This window comes from Vulpes lagopus, chromosome 8 (assembly GCF_018345385.1).
Source record: "Vulpes lagopus strain Blue_001 chromosome 8, ASM1834538v1, whole genome shotgun sequence".
Lineage (NCBI taxonomy): Eukaryota > Metazoa > Chordata > Mammalia > Carnivora > Canidae > Vulpes > Vulpes lagopus.
Genome location: NC_054831.1, coordinates 6,070,930 through 6,084,810, shown reverse-complemented (window position 1 = coordinate 6,084,810; position 13,881 = coordinate 6,070,930). Strand labels below are relative to the sequence as shown.

Sequence of the window (13,881 nt, the reverse complement as noted above, 5' to 3'; positions counted from 1 at the left end):
GCCAAGTTTCCCTTTGTAGATAAAAGGGGCAGTGAGTATTTCCAAACGGATAATCCAGGTTCCCATGTGGGAGGCTGCTGTAGAGGTACCACCTGAATTCTCTCAGGCCTTCGTGTTTCAACCACACGCAGGCCCAGTTTGCGAGCCCACACCTGCAGCTCTTTGCTGAAGGTTTGCTCTGGTTACAGCCCTGTGACTGCCAGCAGTTGGTGTATAAATACCCCAGCTCCCTCCCCACTTGGAGGAGCTAATGCTGAGCATGTATTCTACACTGGTCTCCAGAATTCCCTAGTGGTAGTAAATCTCCAGTTACCTACAGCGACAACTTGTTAATAACACACCATTTTCATTGGTTCTTTCTTTTCTGATCTTATTTCCTCACTCTCCCTGTGGGTTTCACTGGGGTCACCCCTCAAATTGACTATTTGTCTCAAATTCTTGGTTGCTCCTGTGAAAACTCAAACGAGGTCATTATCTCCTGTAATTCTAGGATTTTAATAGGCGTATGTGTGTGCATTGCAAAAAATCTAAAGGTGTATGGGTGTGCATTGCAAAAATCTAAATGAGCTAGGTATTTGAAGGAATTGGAAGTGTTTAACGAGCTTCTATTTGACGCTATTTATGTTAAAGCTCTTTGCAGTATCCATAATTCTGCCCGAAGCATTTTGGATCCTGGTAAAACCCATATGGAAGTTTAAAACAAATAGAGGTGTTTTGTTGTTTTCTATCTGAAAAACTTCCATTGGAAGACAGGGAATTCTGAATAGGAGTTGGCAAGTGAATTAGGAATTGAAAGTTTGAATAATGGTCTCCAAGAAAGAAGCAAGGTTTCAGGTTGTAGTAATTGAACTTAAACTATAGGAAAGTTAGAATTGAGTTTGAGTGACTTTTCTAGAAGAGAAACAGATTTATGTGATGAGAGGAATTCTTTAACCTGCTAGAAATTGTTTAGTTCTTAAACTGATGTTGGCACATGTTGCTGTCCTTTGCTCCTTCCTATCTAGTCATATATCATCTTTTATGACAGGTGAGTGATTTTGTGTCAAATAATCCCACCTGGTGAGTTGCAGTGATGAAAATCTCATCACTGTGCTGTTGGAATGGATTCATATACTAACAGAGGTTTTGGAAAAGAAGGAACCAATGAAAATGGTGTGTTATCAGCAAGTTGTTGCTGTAGGTAACAGAGCCCTCTACACATGGGATGCTCCCCTGGGGCATCCTGATACCATTTTGCTCTTATGCCAGTGCATCTACTAAAGGAATGTTCCATTCACATGCTGACCACACGCTCTAACTCCTCCCAGGATGTGTCTCCTATCACTCGGCACCCGCTGCAAGCACTCTTCATCTGGGCCATTCTTCAGAACAAGAAGGAACTCTCCAAGGTCATTTGGGAGCAGGTCAGTGTCCAGGCCTGTGCCAGATTTACCCCAAATACATGCTTTCTTATGTTTTTTTTTGTGACCTCAAAACTCACATGCCTGATCTAAGACATCATCAATGAAATGGAATGTCTCATGTCAGGTGAATATGGTTGTGCCTCTGTTTCCATGTCAGCAGAGGTGTGATTGGGAGGGGAGGCCCCTAGAAGACCCCTAGAAGCTACCTAGAAGGTAGCTGCACTTGGTGGGCAACCCAGAAGGCACTTGCTTCTCAGGTGTGTGTAGGTGTGGGATTGTTTTCCGAGTGGATGCAGTTTTTAAGTTTAATTAAAAAAAATTAATGTCTAGCTTTATTGCATTAGAGGTAGGAAGCAGGATTTATATATAAATTCTGCTTTGGGGAACTTACTGAGATTTTTCCTTGTGATTTAGCACGAAGGGTTTATGTTCAGTTGTGGAGAAGCTACCTTCTCCATTTTTAGAACGTAAAGTTGGATATTGAGTATAGAGTTCATACGCACAGTCTTATTGCCTACATTTTCAGCTCTCCCGTGTCCTATCCACGCTTCTCCTCTTTGAGCTGCTGCAGTGTGGTGCTGGGCAGTCAGGCCTCACGCAGTCAGTTTCTTGTGGCATTTGTCTTGATATTTTCTTTTTATATGCTAATTTCACATTAAAGACTGTGAGCATCTTCAGGGTTAAGACTGTTCAGTGTACATTGCAAAGTTTCACTCTGTATCGTTATGAACGATTCAGATTTTATCACTTCCTGCTTTTGCCATGAATTTGTCCTTGTCTGACATTAATGTTCACTTGACCACTCCAAGGGATTATGAATTAATGAACATTATCCACCCCTCTAAAAGACCAGGGGCTGCACGTTGGCAGCCCTAGGAGCCAGCAAGCTTCTGAAGACTCTGGCCAAGGTGAAGAATGACATCAATGCTGCAGGGGAGTCCGAGGAGCTGGCAAATGAGTATGAGACCCGTGCAGTTGGTGAGTCTCCAGGAATGGGACAGCACGGTGGGTGCACACGAGCCTGTGGCAATCACAGGCCAGGTGGCAGAGATCAGTGGCATGTCCAGGCTCTCCTTTCTGGCCTGATCTAGGGGCTGCAGACTGCATGTTCAGACGTGTGTATGCTGTAGCAGAAGCCACAGGCCCGTTGGCCCTGGCCCTTACTGATGTTTCCCAGAATGGATGCAGGAAAATGTGGGCTGTCTCATCTTGCAACTGCCAGGGCCATCCCCAGGCTAGTCTAAGAAACTCTGTGCCACGGTCTGGGGGCAGGGGAAAAGGGTTTTTGGATGCTATTGAGAAACTGCGACAGATCTGAGATTTTTACCTGACTTGCAAGTTATCAAGTTAGCCTGTCCTTTTCATATAGAGAAGGCCCTGAGCCCCTGGGTCAGGGACACGGATGGCTTATTACTGATGACCGAGGCAGCAGCCAGAGCAGCATCTTGGGTTGGTTCCCCGTGCCTTCATTCCCTTGGAGTGACATAACTAAGAGTAGCTGTTCCTGCCCCTGCAGCTCCCCCAAAGTTTAGGATATTAGGGGCATCTATAGGGGCTGCAGATGACCTGCCCATGCCCCCTTCGGAGTGCGGTTGCTCGTTACCTGGAATGCAATGGGGGAGAGGCATTGCTAAGCATTACCCTTCTGGAATGTCTGTCTTCTGTTTGCTGTTCAGTCATCCTTGAACAAAGCTTGTCGGTGCTTTTTGCTCAAAAGGTCTGGACCGTGCAGGAGCATGAGAAACCCAGAGCAATTGCCTCCCAACAACAGAGAGTTTGGGCCTGCTCCAGTTTTTCCTTTTTATTTTGCTTGGGAGAGTTTTCGGTTTGCAACGGGGCACGTTGCAAAATGCACGCACGCTGGTCCATCATTGTCTTACGTAATAAAAACAATGCTCATGAGGTTGGCTTCTCTGCATTGGCAAAACGGGCATCCAATGATTTCTTTTACCATATTAAAGTTTCAAAGATATTTTGTTAATTTCTGATTGACTTCAAAAATTGATCCCAGTATTTTGACTTTTAAAAAATTTCCTGTGAGGCTTTATACTCCAATTTCTATCATTAGGTCTCAGGATGTAAGCACATCTTTAATGCCATAGGTCGGTGTCTCTTACACTTTTTTTTTTTTTTTTTTTGCATGGTGCCTTATTGGCAAAGAGTCCCCCTCCAGGAACACGGAGAATATAAATGAATGGAGGTGGAGCTGCTCTGAGAGAGGAAGCAGAGGGTCTGCATGCCTCCCCAGGGTTGAGCCCCATCAAAGAGGGGGGCTCCCAGGGTCCCATGCAGCTCAATTCAGTGGGCCTCTATGGACACCTGCTACCATCAGGAGCTGTGTTGGGCGTGGTGTGCCTCCAGAGCCCCTTTGTTCAGCGAAGGGTTACCGGGTGCTGGCGGTCTCTAGGCCTCTTAGAAACCAGGCTTTTCCCGAAGTCAGGGCTTGGTTGAGGGGGGCGGGGCAGGCCTGTTTTGTGTATTTGCCCCCCCTGCCTCCCCTGGCTTCCCTCCCTCTGATGATAATGTCACCGCAGAGCTGTTCACGGAGTGCTACAGCAGCGACGAGGACCTGGCCGAGCAGCTGCTGGTGTACTCCTGCGAAGCCTGGGGCGGGAGCAACTGCTTGGAGCTGGCGGTGGAGGCCACGGACCAGCACTTCATCGCCCAGCCCGGGGTCCAGGTGCGCAGCGTGCACTCGCCCAACGTCACGTGCAGAAATGGGCCTTGCCCATCAGATGCTGTTTGCAGCACAGAATGAGAGAGCATTCAAAGCAAGCCTTCTCCTCTGATAGAAAAGCCCTAGCAGGGAAAATTGAGGGACAGTCCAGGAGATGGCAGCACATGGGCGTTGTTAGAGACCCCTGTGTCAAGAGCAGGTGCAGGAGAAAGAAGATTCTTGGAGTTTCCACAAAGCGCCCAGTACTGCACCGTAATTATGGGCTGGGTCTCTGGATCCCAGCTGTGGGTCTCAGTGCACTGTAGCCCTAACTGTGTGTGGTGATGGGCCAAGGCACACAAGAGAGTCTTAGTTCCCTCGTCTGTAAAGGAGGGGTTCGTGGGATGGCATGTGAGAGACGCCAGCCCTGGACTCCAGAGCGTGTCGTTGTCATTACCGTGGGCACTGACAGCAGTAGAAGAAATGGGTATGAAATGGGTAAAGCCAGCCCAGAGGTTCTCTGCACTGAGTTAAACTAATGGCAGTTTGCATTCGGTGTCTTAGCTTGCAGAGGGGAGATTTTTCTACTCGTAATCCCAGTTGGAGGGGTCTGGGTGCAGAGTTGGGGGGTAGGGAGAGGTCGGGGGACTGACACTTATCTGTCACACCCACGATGTGGGTGATCACGTTTCATCCTCACAGCGCATGTTGAGGAGGAGGTCATCCCGTTTTACTGATAAGGACTTAGCTGCTCAGAGAGGTTCTGGAACAATCTTCAGGTTGCACTGCTAGGAATTGAAAGCCAAGATTTGATTCCATGTCGATTGGCCATCTTGTGAGCTTTCCCTTACACCAGGCAGCCAATATTTTAGCAAAATTAGCAAAGCGTTTGTGGGAAAAAAAATATCCATTCGCTACCACAGCTATGTTAGGCTACACGGCAACAGTCATCAGTGAGAAGGGACACACAAGAAAGAGTCTTGCTTTTGCTGTTTTAGCCTCTGCACCATAATGCACTGGAGTGAGGCTGGCATTGGGGTCAGGGGTGCCCGGGAGGCTGAGCTGGAGGCCAAGACAGACCCCACTCTGCTCATACCTCCTCTGGCCCCGAGCCTCATCTTGCTGGTGCCACAGAGCTTAGGGCCTGGGGGAGGCTGACTCTTGCTCTTGCCCAAATATACAGGTCCCAAGGGTTTTCAGGCTGATGCCAATTCATTAATATGCATGAGAACTCTCCCTGCCAGACACGCAGGACCAGGGAGCTGGCTTCCTGTGTGCCGGCTGCTGCCTGGGGTCAGCTCTTGCTGGTGGCCGTGGAACCTGAGCTAGGGGAGAACTTTCTATGACTGGGGGCCTAGTGATGCCACTCAATGTGCTTGTCACCTCGGCGGGATTGTAAGTGTGAGGAGGGCTGGATGTCACCTTCTTTGTTGGCTCCCTGAGAAGCAGGCCTCAAAGCAAGGATATTTATTTATTTATTTATTTATTTATTTATTTATTTATTTATTATTTTTACATTTTTAAAAAAGATTTTATTTATTCGTCCATGAGAGACAGAGACAGAGAGAGAGAGACTGAGAGAGAGAGAGAGAGATAGAGATATGGGCAGAGGGAGAATCAAGCTCCCTGTGGGAAGCCTGATATGGGAATCGATCTCAGGACCCCGGGATTACAACCTGAGCCAAAGGCAGATGCTCAACCACTGAACCACCCAGGCCTCCCCATTTTTACATTTTTAAAAATTTAAATTCAATTTGCTAACATAACATATAGTATAACACCCAGTGCTCACCCCATCAAGTGCCCTTCTCAGTGCCTGTCACCCAGTTACCCCATGTCCCCACCCACCTCCCCTTCTGCAACCTTTTGCGTGTTTCCCAGAGTTAGGAGTCTCTCATGGTTTGTCTCCCTCTGTAAAATAAGTCAATCAGAGGACAATCATCATATGGTCTCACTCATAGGTGGACTATAAGAAATAGTGAAAGGGATTATAAGGGAAAGGAGGCAAACTGAGTGGGAAAAATTAGAAAGCAAGGATTTAAATGCAGGTGGTGTGTTCCGGAGGTGAGCCTGGGAAGGGCATGCAGGTGCTGGGGCCGGGGACCAGGGAAGGAAGTAGACACGGTTGTGCTAAGAAGCAAGTTACCACTGTGCTCAACGGGGCCCCACCCCGTGGGGACTTCTGGGGACCGCATGGAACCCACCCTGGTGTGGCAAGCAAGCTGCATTTACCCACCACGTGCAGTTTGTCCTTTGCGGGGGCTGCCTCTCGTGGGCCAAGCATACGCCTGGCCGCAGCAGCCTTCGCAGAGCCTGGCAGGCTCCCCGGGAGAAGTGGCTTCTGCGAGGTGGAAGGTCTGGTGGGCACGCCAGTCCTAGCTCTCCAGCCAGCCAGTCCCCTTCCGACCAACAGGGCCGTTACTGGGAGCTGTGTCCTCCTTTGATGCGGACCAGTCTATGCTCACCCATTCGTGTTGACATGAAGTGTGGCTCTCAGAGGCAACCTGGGCTTTCTAATTCCCACCTTCGTGGGAGGCTTCGGTCCCCCTCTCAGGGCTTGGAAGAGCGTTTTCACGCATTTCAGCTCCAATTGATGTTCAGACGCCAGCCGTCACCCCGTTCCTGTCACCTGTCTGCCTCCAGCAATGAATCCTGGGGGTCCTGTGGGTCGCGCTGGACGGGTGCGTGAATTTGCAATCGTACAGGAGGAAGGAGCTAGAGAGACACTTGTTCAAACTTACATAAGAAGAATTAGAGGTGGTTAAAATTCATAGCTTTAGGGAATTTGGACTCACACCACCTCTATTTTAAAGTTCACAGAACCCAAGTTAGGAAAGGATTGAAAATCAAACAGACTTATGAATGGCTTTGTCAGAGCCCCTCAGAGTCCAGGTAACTAATATCAAAGGATAGGACCTTAATTTGGGGGGTTATTTATTTTGAAGGGGTGGGAGGGCTGGGAAGAGAGGTTGCATCCCTTCCTGCATTTCATTGCATTAATAAGGACCCGTGTCCTTTGTCTCTCTCTCCCTGTAGAATTTTCTTTCCAAGCAATGGTATGGAGAGATTTCCCGAGACACCAAGAACTGGAAGATTATCCTGTGTTTGTTTATTATACCCTTGGTGGGCTGTGGCTTTGTATCCTTTAGGTATGAACACGAATCACGTGATCGTGTGAGTGACTCTGTGTGTGTGTGTGTGTATGTGTGCGCACGTGCACGTGTGCTCTGTGTAGAGGGTTATAAAGCCTGGAATTTATGATGATCAAGGTAGTGCCTACACAGCTGGGGATCTTCTTGGGTTTGATTTCAAATAGATAATAGTGTATCTTCAATACCCAAGGCAGAGGTCGGATGTATTGATCCTGCAAGGCCAGGGGCTGAGTTTTTATTGGGTCGGTCCTAGAAGGTGGTTCTGGTTCCCCTGTCCCCGCTCCCCACCGCCGCCTTGGGCCTGGCTTCACCTGTGGTCAGGAGGAAGGCCGCAGCCTCCACAAGCAGTGATGCTCCAGAAGGGAGTGATGGTGCTCTCACCTCTCGGTCCAGGAAGAAGCCCATCGACAAGCACAAGAAGATCCTGTGGTATTACGTGGCGTTCTTCACCTCCCCCTTTGTGGTCTTCGCCTGGAACGTGGTCTTCTACATCGCCTTCCTCCTGCTCTTTGCCTACGTGCTGCTCATGGATTTTCACTCAGTGCCACACTCCCCCGAGCTGGTCCTCTATGCACTGGTCTTTGTCCTGTTCTGCGATGAAGTGAGACAGGTAGGATGGTCCCCACGTGAGGCACTTCCTCCTTTCCTTGGCAGGTGGCATCTGCCTAGAGCCAATGAGGAGCTGAAGTTGCTTCTGAAGCTCCCAAATCATATTTTTTTCTGAAGGATGCGTTTTCGACATCACAGCACTGCAGTGAGGTTTCTTAGCACCAAGCTTGCTCCTTGCTGATTAATGTTAATTGATGGAAATGAATTACTCAGAATTGGGAATGTGTTCAAAGGGAAGATTGACCTTGGACTGTAAACCCATTCCTGCCATTACTGTCACCAAGGGAGGCAGAGAAGTTGGGGGGGGGTTACTTTTAAGCTAAGAGCATCTTAATGCCCAGTGTGTCAGAGTCACAGTGTTGGAAAGTCTCTGTGGATTTCATGGAGTGCATTATGTGAATTATTCATGGTGTTTTCTGCAATTGCTTTGGGATCTGCATTTTTTGGCAGCCTCTCCCCACCACTGAACCCAAAACTTTAGGCCAGGCCTGGCACGTAACAGGTGCTCAGTTAGTAATTGTTCAATGGATAAATGTTGGTGGTGAAGGGGATGCTGTCCCTAAACCATTATGGAAAGCCATCCCAGAAAATCTATTCAGACTTAGTGATTATTTGGACACCGCTGTTCCTATCACTTCTCTTATCCCTTTTGAGCCCAAACCCAACATCTTACCCATTCAATAAGAATGGTTTACATATTGATGTTTTTACGATGCTATGACAGGTGCTATGAGAGATTTGGAGGGACACAGCATGCTGGTCCTGACCTCGCAGAGTTGCTACCTAGTGTAGGAATCCTAAATCGGTTTCAACTATCATGCCAAGTCTGATAGACTTTTTTTTGTGGCTTCCAGGGGCATGGGTTGAGGATGATTATGAGAATTTTTCTGTTCTCAGCAGAAGGGTGTCTTGATCGATAATCAACATGTACTGTGAGCGGGAGGGTAGGGAGGAGTCCTGGCACCAGTGCTTGCACCTGCCTTCCCCTGCTGAGTAGGTGCATGTGGGGGATAGAGATGGGGTAGAGATGAAGGAAGAACAGGGAAAATGACACAAATCAGTGCTAAGCAAGGACAGATACAGGCTTTCCATCTACCAGCCACTATCCTCCAGGACGGCCCTGTGCACGTGCGGAGGATGCTGTGACCTCACGTCAGCCTCAGATGGACCCCACGTACTGACTTGAGAGGTTGCAGTTCCATCTAGGCACACGGGGGCTGGGACTTCAATGTATGAATTTGGGGGATTCAGTCCACCCCATAACCCTCCCATATGGGCTCTTTCTCCTGGCTGTCATCTTTTGCTAGTTCTCCTTTGACTTACTGTGTGTCAGCAGCGAGGGGGTGAAAATATCCTGCTGGAGAGAAGCAGAGATGGAAAGAGATTCAACATTTAAAGCAGAAATGGGCCCATGTCAATGTAAGGAAATGAGGGGACAGCACCCTTTTCACTGGGAATCTCTTGAACACCATTGTTGGAGCTGGCTCTGCACGAGGGCACACATGTTCCCTTGTCCTAATCTGGTGTGACTGGGTTCTGGGGTCCTGCCTTCCTCCTTGTTCTCCACTTCCAGGTGTAGTTGACTGCCTTTTAAAGGCACATCAAGGAGCAAAAGGTGGCATCCCCAGTGTAGCTATTGCAGAAGAGGGCAAAAGGTGAGGCTGGAAGGTTTTGTCGCACTGGACTCCATGGACTAGGAAGGTGGGGGCTCCTTCAGTGTAACCCTGTAGTGAGGCCTATGGAAGCAGGTGGAGCTGGAGGGCCCACCCAGGAGGTCATGCAGGACTCCAAGGGGCCCCTGGTGGCTTGAGTCCCACGTGTGAACTGGAGCTCTGTGGGCTTCGGCATGTATTCGGGGGAGCAGTGTAGGGTGCCAGGAAAGGCACGGGGTGTGTGAAGACTTGGGCAACACACTTCATGGTTCTGGTTTCTTCACATCAGGTGACCATCCCAACACCTTAAATGCAGTCACTGAGTAGATGGCATAATAGTGAATTCACAGCCCAGTGAGGAAAGAAGTCATGAGCCCAAAGTAAGCAGGGAGAGAGAGAGAGAGAAAGAGAGAGAGAGAGAGAGAGAATAGGGGTGAGCACAAAAAGTCAACAGAAATTGGAAATAGTATGGTAATAACTTACTTAATTTCTTTGATCATTTGATTCTTCATCCCTAAATGGGCATCTTCTCTACTGTACAAGATTATTGGGGGCAGGAAGCCCCGGTGCCCTCCATGGTAGCCTGTGGGTCTCATCCAGCACCAGCTCTGCTGCTAGGTCCTTTGCATTTCTCCAGCTCCTCCTGTATATGCTGCTGTTGCCCAGAAGCGAGTGGCATGGAAATGGCCCAATGCAGATGTTTGTTTCTTATTCATATTTGACCTCTAGGGGTTAGCACAGGGATGGCGTCGGCCCATTTCTGGCAGGTGTGTGTATGTGTTTTAAGAAATGAGCTGGTGAGCCAGGGTCTTCCTCATTCAGGCCCAGAGCTGTGCTGTGACCGGGAGCAGGCAGGGAGCCACGATGGTGGCTTGTGAGGCCAGAGCGAGGGAGATGCTGGAAGCCGGCCTGAAGGGGCTTGGAGGTGTCCTTGGGAGCCGAGGGTGCTGTTGGTAGTTGCTTCTTGGAATGGTTGCTAAAAAGTAAAAAGTTCTTTTCTTGCTTTTCCCACTCCTCATTCATGCTCCCAGTTACTTTTCCACGAGTCTCGGGCCTGACCCTGCCTCCTCACAGCATTTAGGCACAGAAGCTGCTGTGAAAGTCCAGACATTGCTTGGTTCCTCCAGGCATCTAAAGAAGGCATGGGGCCTTCTTTAGGAAGACAAGAGACAGGGCTTATTCTGAGTTGCTGTAGAGGACAGGGTTTGGCATGAAAGGATGGGGTGGGAAGATATGTCTTGGCATAAGCCAAACAGTTCATTCACACGTTCTTCCTTTTGATAAGTATTTACTGAGCACCTACTAGGTGCCAGGCACTGTTCTAGACACTGAGGATACAGCAATGAACCAAACACACAGATATCTTTGGCCTTATGGAGCTTGTCCTTATGGAGTCAGTTACAGAGGCTCAGCAGGGTCATTTCTAGGAGCTTCCAAGGAGAGAACAGCGCTGCATGATGAATCTTATATTTACTGGGAGGTTGGCCTAGAGGACTCGAAATATTGAAATTTGAAGTCCTTGGGTCACAAACATCTCCATACAATGTTGTATGTACATTTAACTATTAAGTCATTTATTTGAAGAAGTCTCAGGACACATGCATTTTGTTTGGAGAAGGACCCTGGGCAGGTGCCGTGTGAAGTATTGCCCAGCAGTGTGAGGTGTTGCCCAGGAGTGTGAGGTGTTGCCCAGGAGTGTGAGGTGTTGCCCAGGAGTGTGAGGTGTTGCATATATCAGGGACACTGAGCAGAAGGAATGATGGGCAGGTGGGCAGGAACCTTGGGGAGGGAAGTGGGCTGCAGAGGTGCCTGGGTAAGGTAATGCACTTCCCAGTCATTCCCCGGGCCTGCCGGGAGGAGGTGATGCCCACAGGTTCTGGCTGAGACCCCTGTTCTCTCTACATTTCTAATGGATGATGTTTGATGGGGGTGAGTGATGATGCAGGCATATAGCTTTGGACAAATGTTTCTTCTCTTTGCTTTTATTTATTGTTTTATTATTTTTAAAAAGATTGTATTTATTCATGAGAGACACAGAGGCAGAGACAGAGGCAGAGGGAAAAGCAGGCTCCCTGCGGGGAGCCCCATGTGGGACTCGATCCTGGGACCCTGAGATCATGCCCTGAGCCAAAGGCAGATGCTCAACCACTGAGCCACCCTGGCGTCCCTCTTCTCCTTCCTTTTAAGCATCACTTTTTGTTGTTGTTGTTGTTGTTACTTGAAGAGTTTAATGAAGGGGCTTAGATAGATAGGTCTGCCAACTGGGTTTTGTTTTTTGGGTTTCCGTAGTTTCTTTCTGGTCTCAGCTAGTAGAGCGATGCCATGTTAAAGGCTAAGTTTCTCAAGCATCACTTTGAACGGACCAGTTTGGCCCAGCAATCCTGTGTGTTAAGGCGGTGGTAGGGGGGCGCCTCGGGCTGAGGGCTGGGAGCAGGGATTCAGGTCGGACGCTGCTGCTCCTGCAGTCTGCGCGCTGGGCTGCAGGACAGGGCCTCCAACAGTCTCCTCGTCAAGGAATCCGACGCACGAGGTCGCTGTTTCTCTTCCGGCTGCACACTCCTGCCGCTGGAATCCTCAGTTCGCTTTCCTCCCAGAACCTGCTCGGCTCACCTGGCTCCGTCTTAATTAACCTAATTCACACTTGTTAGGAAAAAAAAAAGAGAGAGAGAGAGAACCAAACAGGATGTTACCTGTTTTAGGTTGTGTCTGTGCATCACCAAGTGCACTCTCCTGCGGTCTCCTTCCCCGGGGACAGATGTAATATGCTAAATTGAAATTTTCAACCAGGGCAGTCTGTAAGTACAAATGTCCCAGAGTCAAATTGTGGATGTTTATGTAACACGAGATGAGTTCCACACCCCGCTTCGTGGCAAGCACTGTTCAGCCTTAAGGCTCATTGAATCCCCAAATCCTGAAACATATGGTGAAGTGTGGTTCTGATACTTTATGAATTTAGCCCATCTCTGTCTTTCCTTCCATTCAGAAAAGAGGACTCTGTTCATACAAAAAAAAAAAAAAAAAAAAAAAAAAAAAAGCTTTCTCAATGATGTGGTGCCTCCAAGCCCCAGAATCAATCTATTTAGGGTTTTTCCCATCATTCAGGGCACGATTCTGGGGCTGGGGCTGCTGCTTGCCCTGCATCTATCTGGCTCCCAGATCAGGGTTTCACAGGGGTAGCAGGTGGCAGGTAGGGCCTGTCCCATCCGCTCTCATTTTGCAGACGCTTCTTGGCAGGTAATCAGTGAGAGGACAGTGAAGGATGCTGACTCGGTTTCTGGACCCACCGCCTCAGCCATCCCACAGAGGTGCGTGGTCACCCCGGGGGCCGGGGATTTTATTTCCTTGGTGCTTGATTTCGTAAGGCCCTCACCACCTTCGTCCACTAAAGCTGCCGTTCACATTTATAAATGAATACAAGGAAATACTTCTTGAGAAACTGATGATGTTTCTTGAATCCCTTCCAAGTCTGCAGTTGCAGGATCTCTGGGGGATGTAGTGAAGCAGCGTGATGGTGCTGAGGATGAAAATCTCTGAACCTCAGAACCCCCACTTGCTGGCCTCCTGCCTCGGGCAAGTCCCTTCACTTCGTTTCCTTAGGCTTTATTTTCGGGTGCAAAATAGGGAACGCGATACCTGAGTGTCAGGGGGACCCATATCGGGGAGCTCATTTAGTGAAATCGAAAGGTTCAAGTTGATGACGCCTCCTTGCCCCTGCTTTCCTGCCTCCCACGAGGAGGTGCACTGGTGTCCTTACCTGCGCTCACCTTCCCTCCAGGCCTGACCATGCGTCATTTTAAGGATGTCTAATGACTGCCTTGGCCCCGGGGCCAGCAGACTCCTTGGGAATTAGTGTCGCACCTAATCTGACCTTCTCCTGTGCCAGGAGAGTCCTGTGAGCTCTCAGAACACGTGTTTGAAATGGAGGGACAGACGAAAGGGTGGGCGACCACCCTGGAACCCCCCAGACCCCACAGACAGGTGACCAAGAGGCCGTCCAGATGCGGTCTTCTACTGGATCATCCCTCTTTATCTCCCGACATGCTTTCTTTGGAGAAATCATGCCAATATGCACAAATGAGGAAAGGATCGCCTGAGGCACATTTTTCCCATCAGTCATTTCGGCGACCACATCTGCCCTCCCAGGTGCCACATAGAATACTTGTGGGCAAATTAAAAAAAAAAAATCCTTTTATCAAGATGTTTTATTGCCGTGTGCAAAAAAGTATTTACAAATTTACAATGAATACACAAATCTGTGATGACGACAGTATGGACAATACCCTCTAGAATTGTGCAGTGCACAGCGTACACCACGGTACTGGGGGCCTGGGGCTTCCACATTTGCCCACACAGGGTGCGCCCATTGTCTGCGGGTTCATCTTTAAAGAACCATAAGGAGCATGAGTTCT

General features: G+C 48.9%; 1 protein-coding gene across 1 annotated transcript in view; it reads left to right on the top strand.

Annotated features, from left to right (window-relative positions):
• The window catches only part of TRPM8 (transient receptor potential cation channel subfamily M member 8), a 76,146-nt gene that overhangs the window by 35,445 nt on the left and 26,820 nt on the right, over window positions 1-13,881 (top strand). The window contains exons 12-16 of the mRNA XM_041767598.1: window positions 1,308-1,403; window positions 2,252-2,381; window positions 3,938-4,083; window positions 7,096-7,208; window positions 7,605-7,821. Coding sequence (XP_041623532.1) covers window positions 1,308-1,403; window positions 2,252-2,381; window positions 3,938-4,083; window positions 7,096-7,208; window positions 7,605-7,821 — 702 coding nt within the window. The remainder of the gene's footprint in view (window positions 1-1,307; window positions 1,404-2,251; window positions 2,382-3,937; window positions 4,084-7,095; window positions 7,209-7,604; window positions 7,822-13,881) is intronic.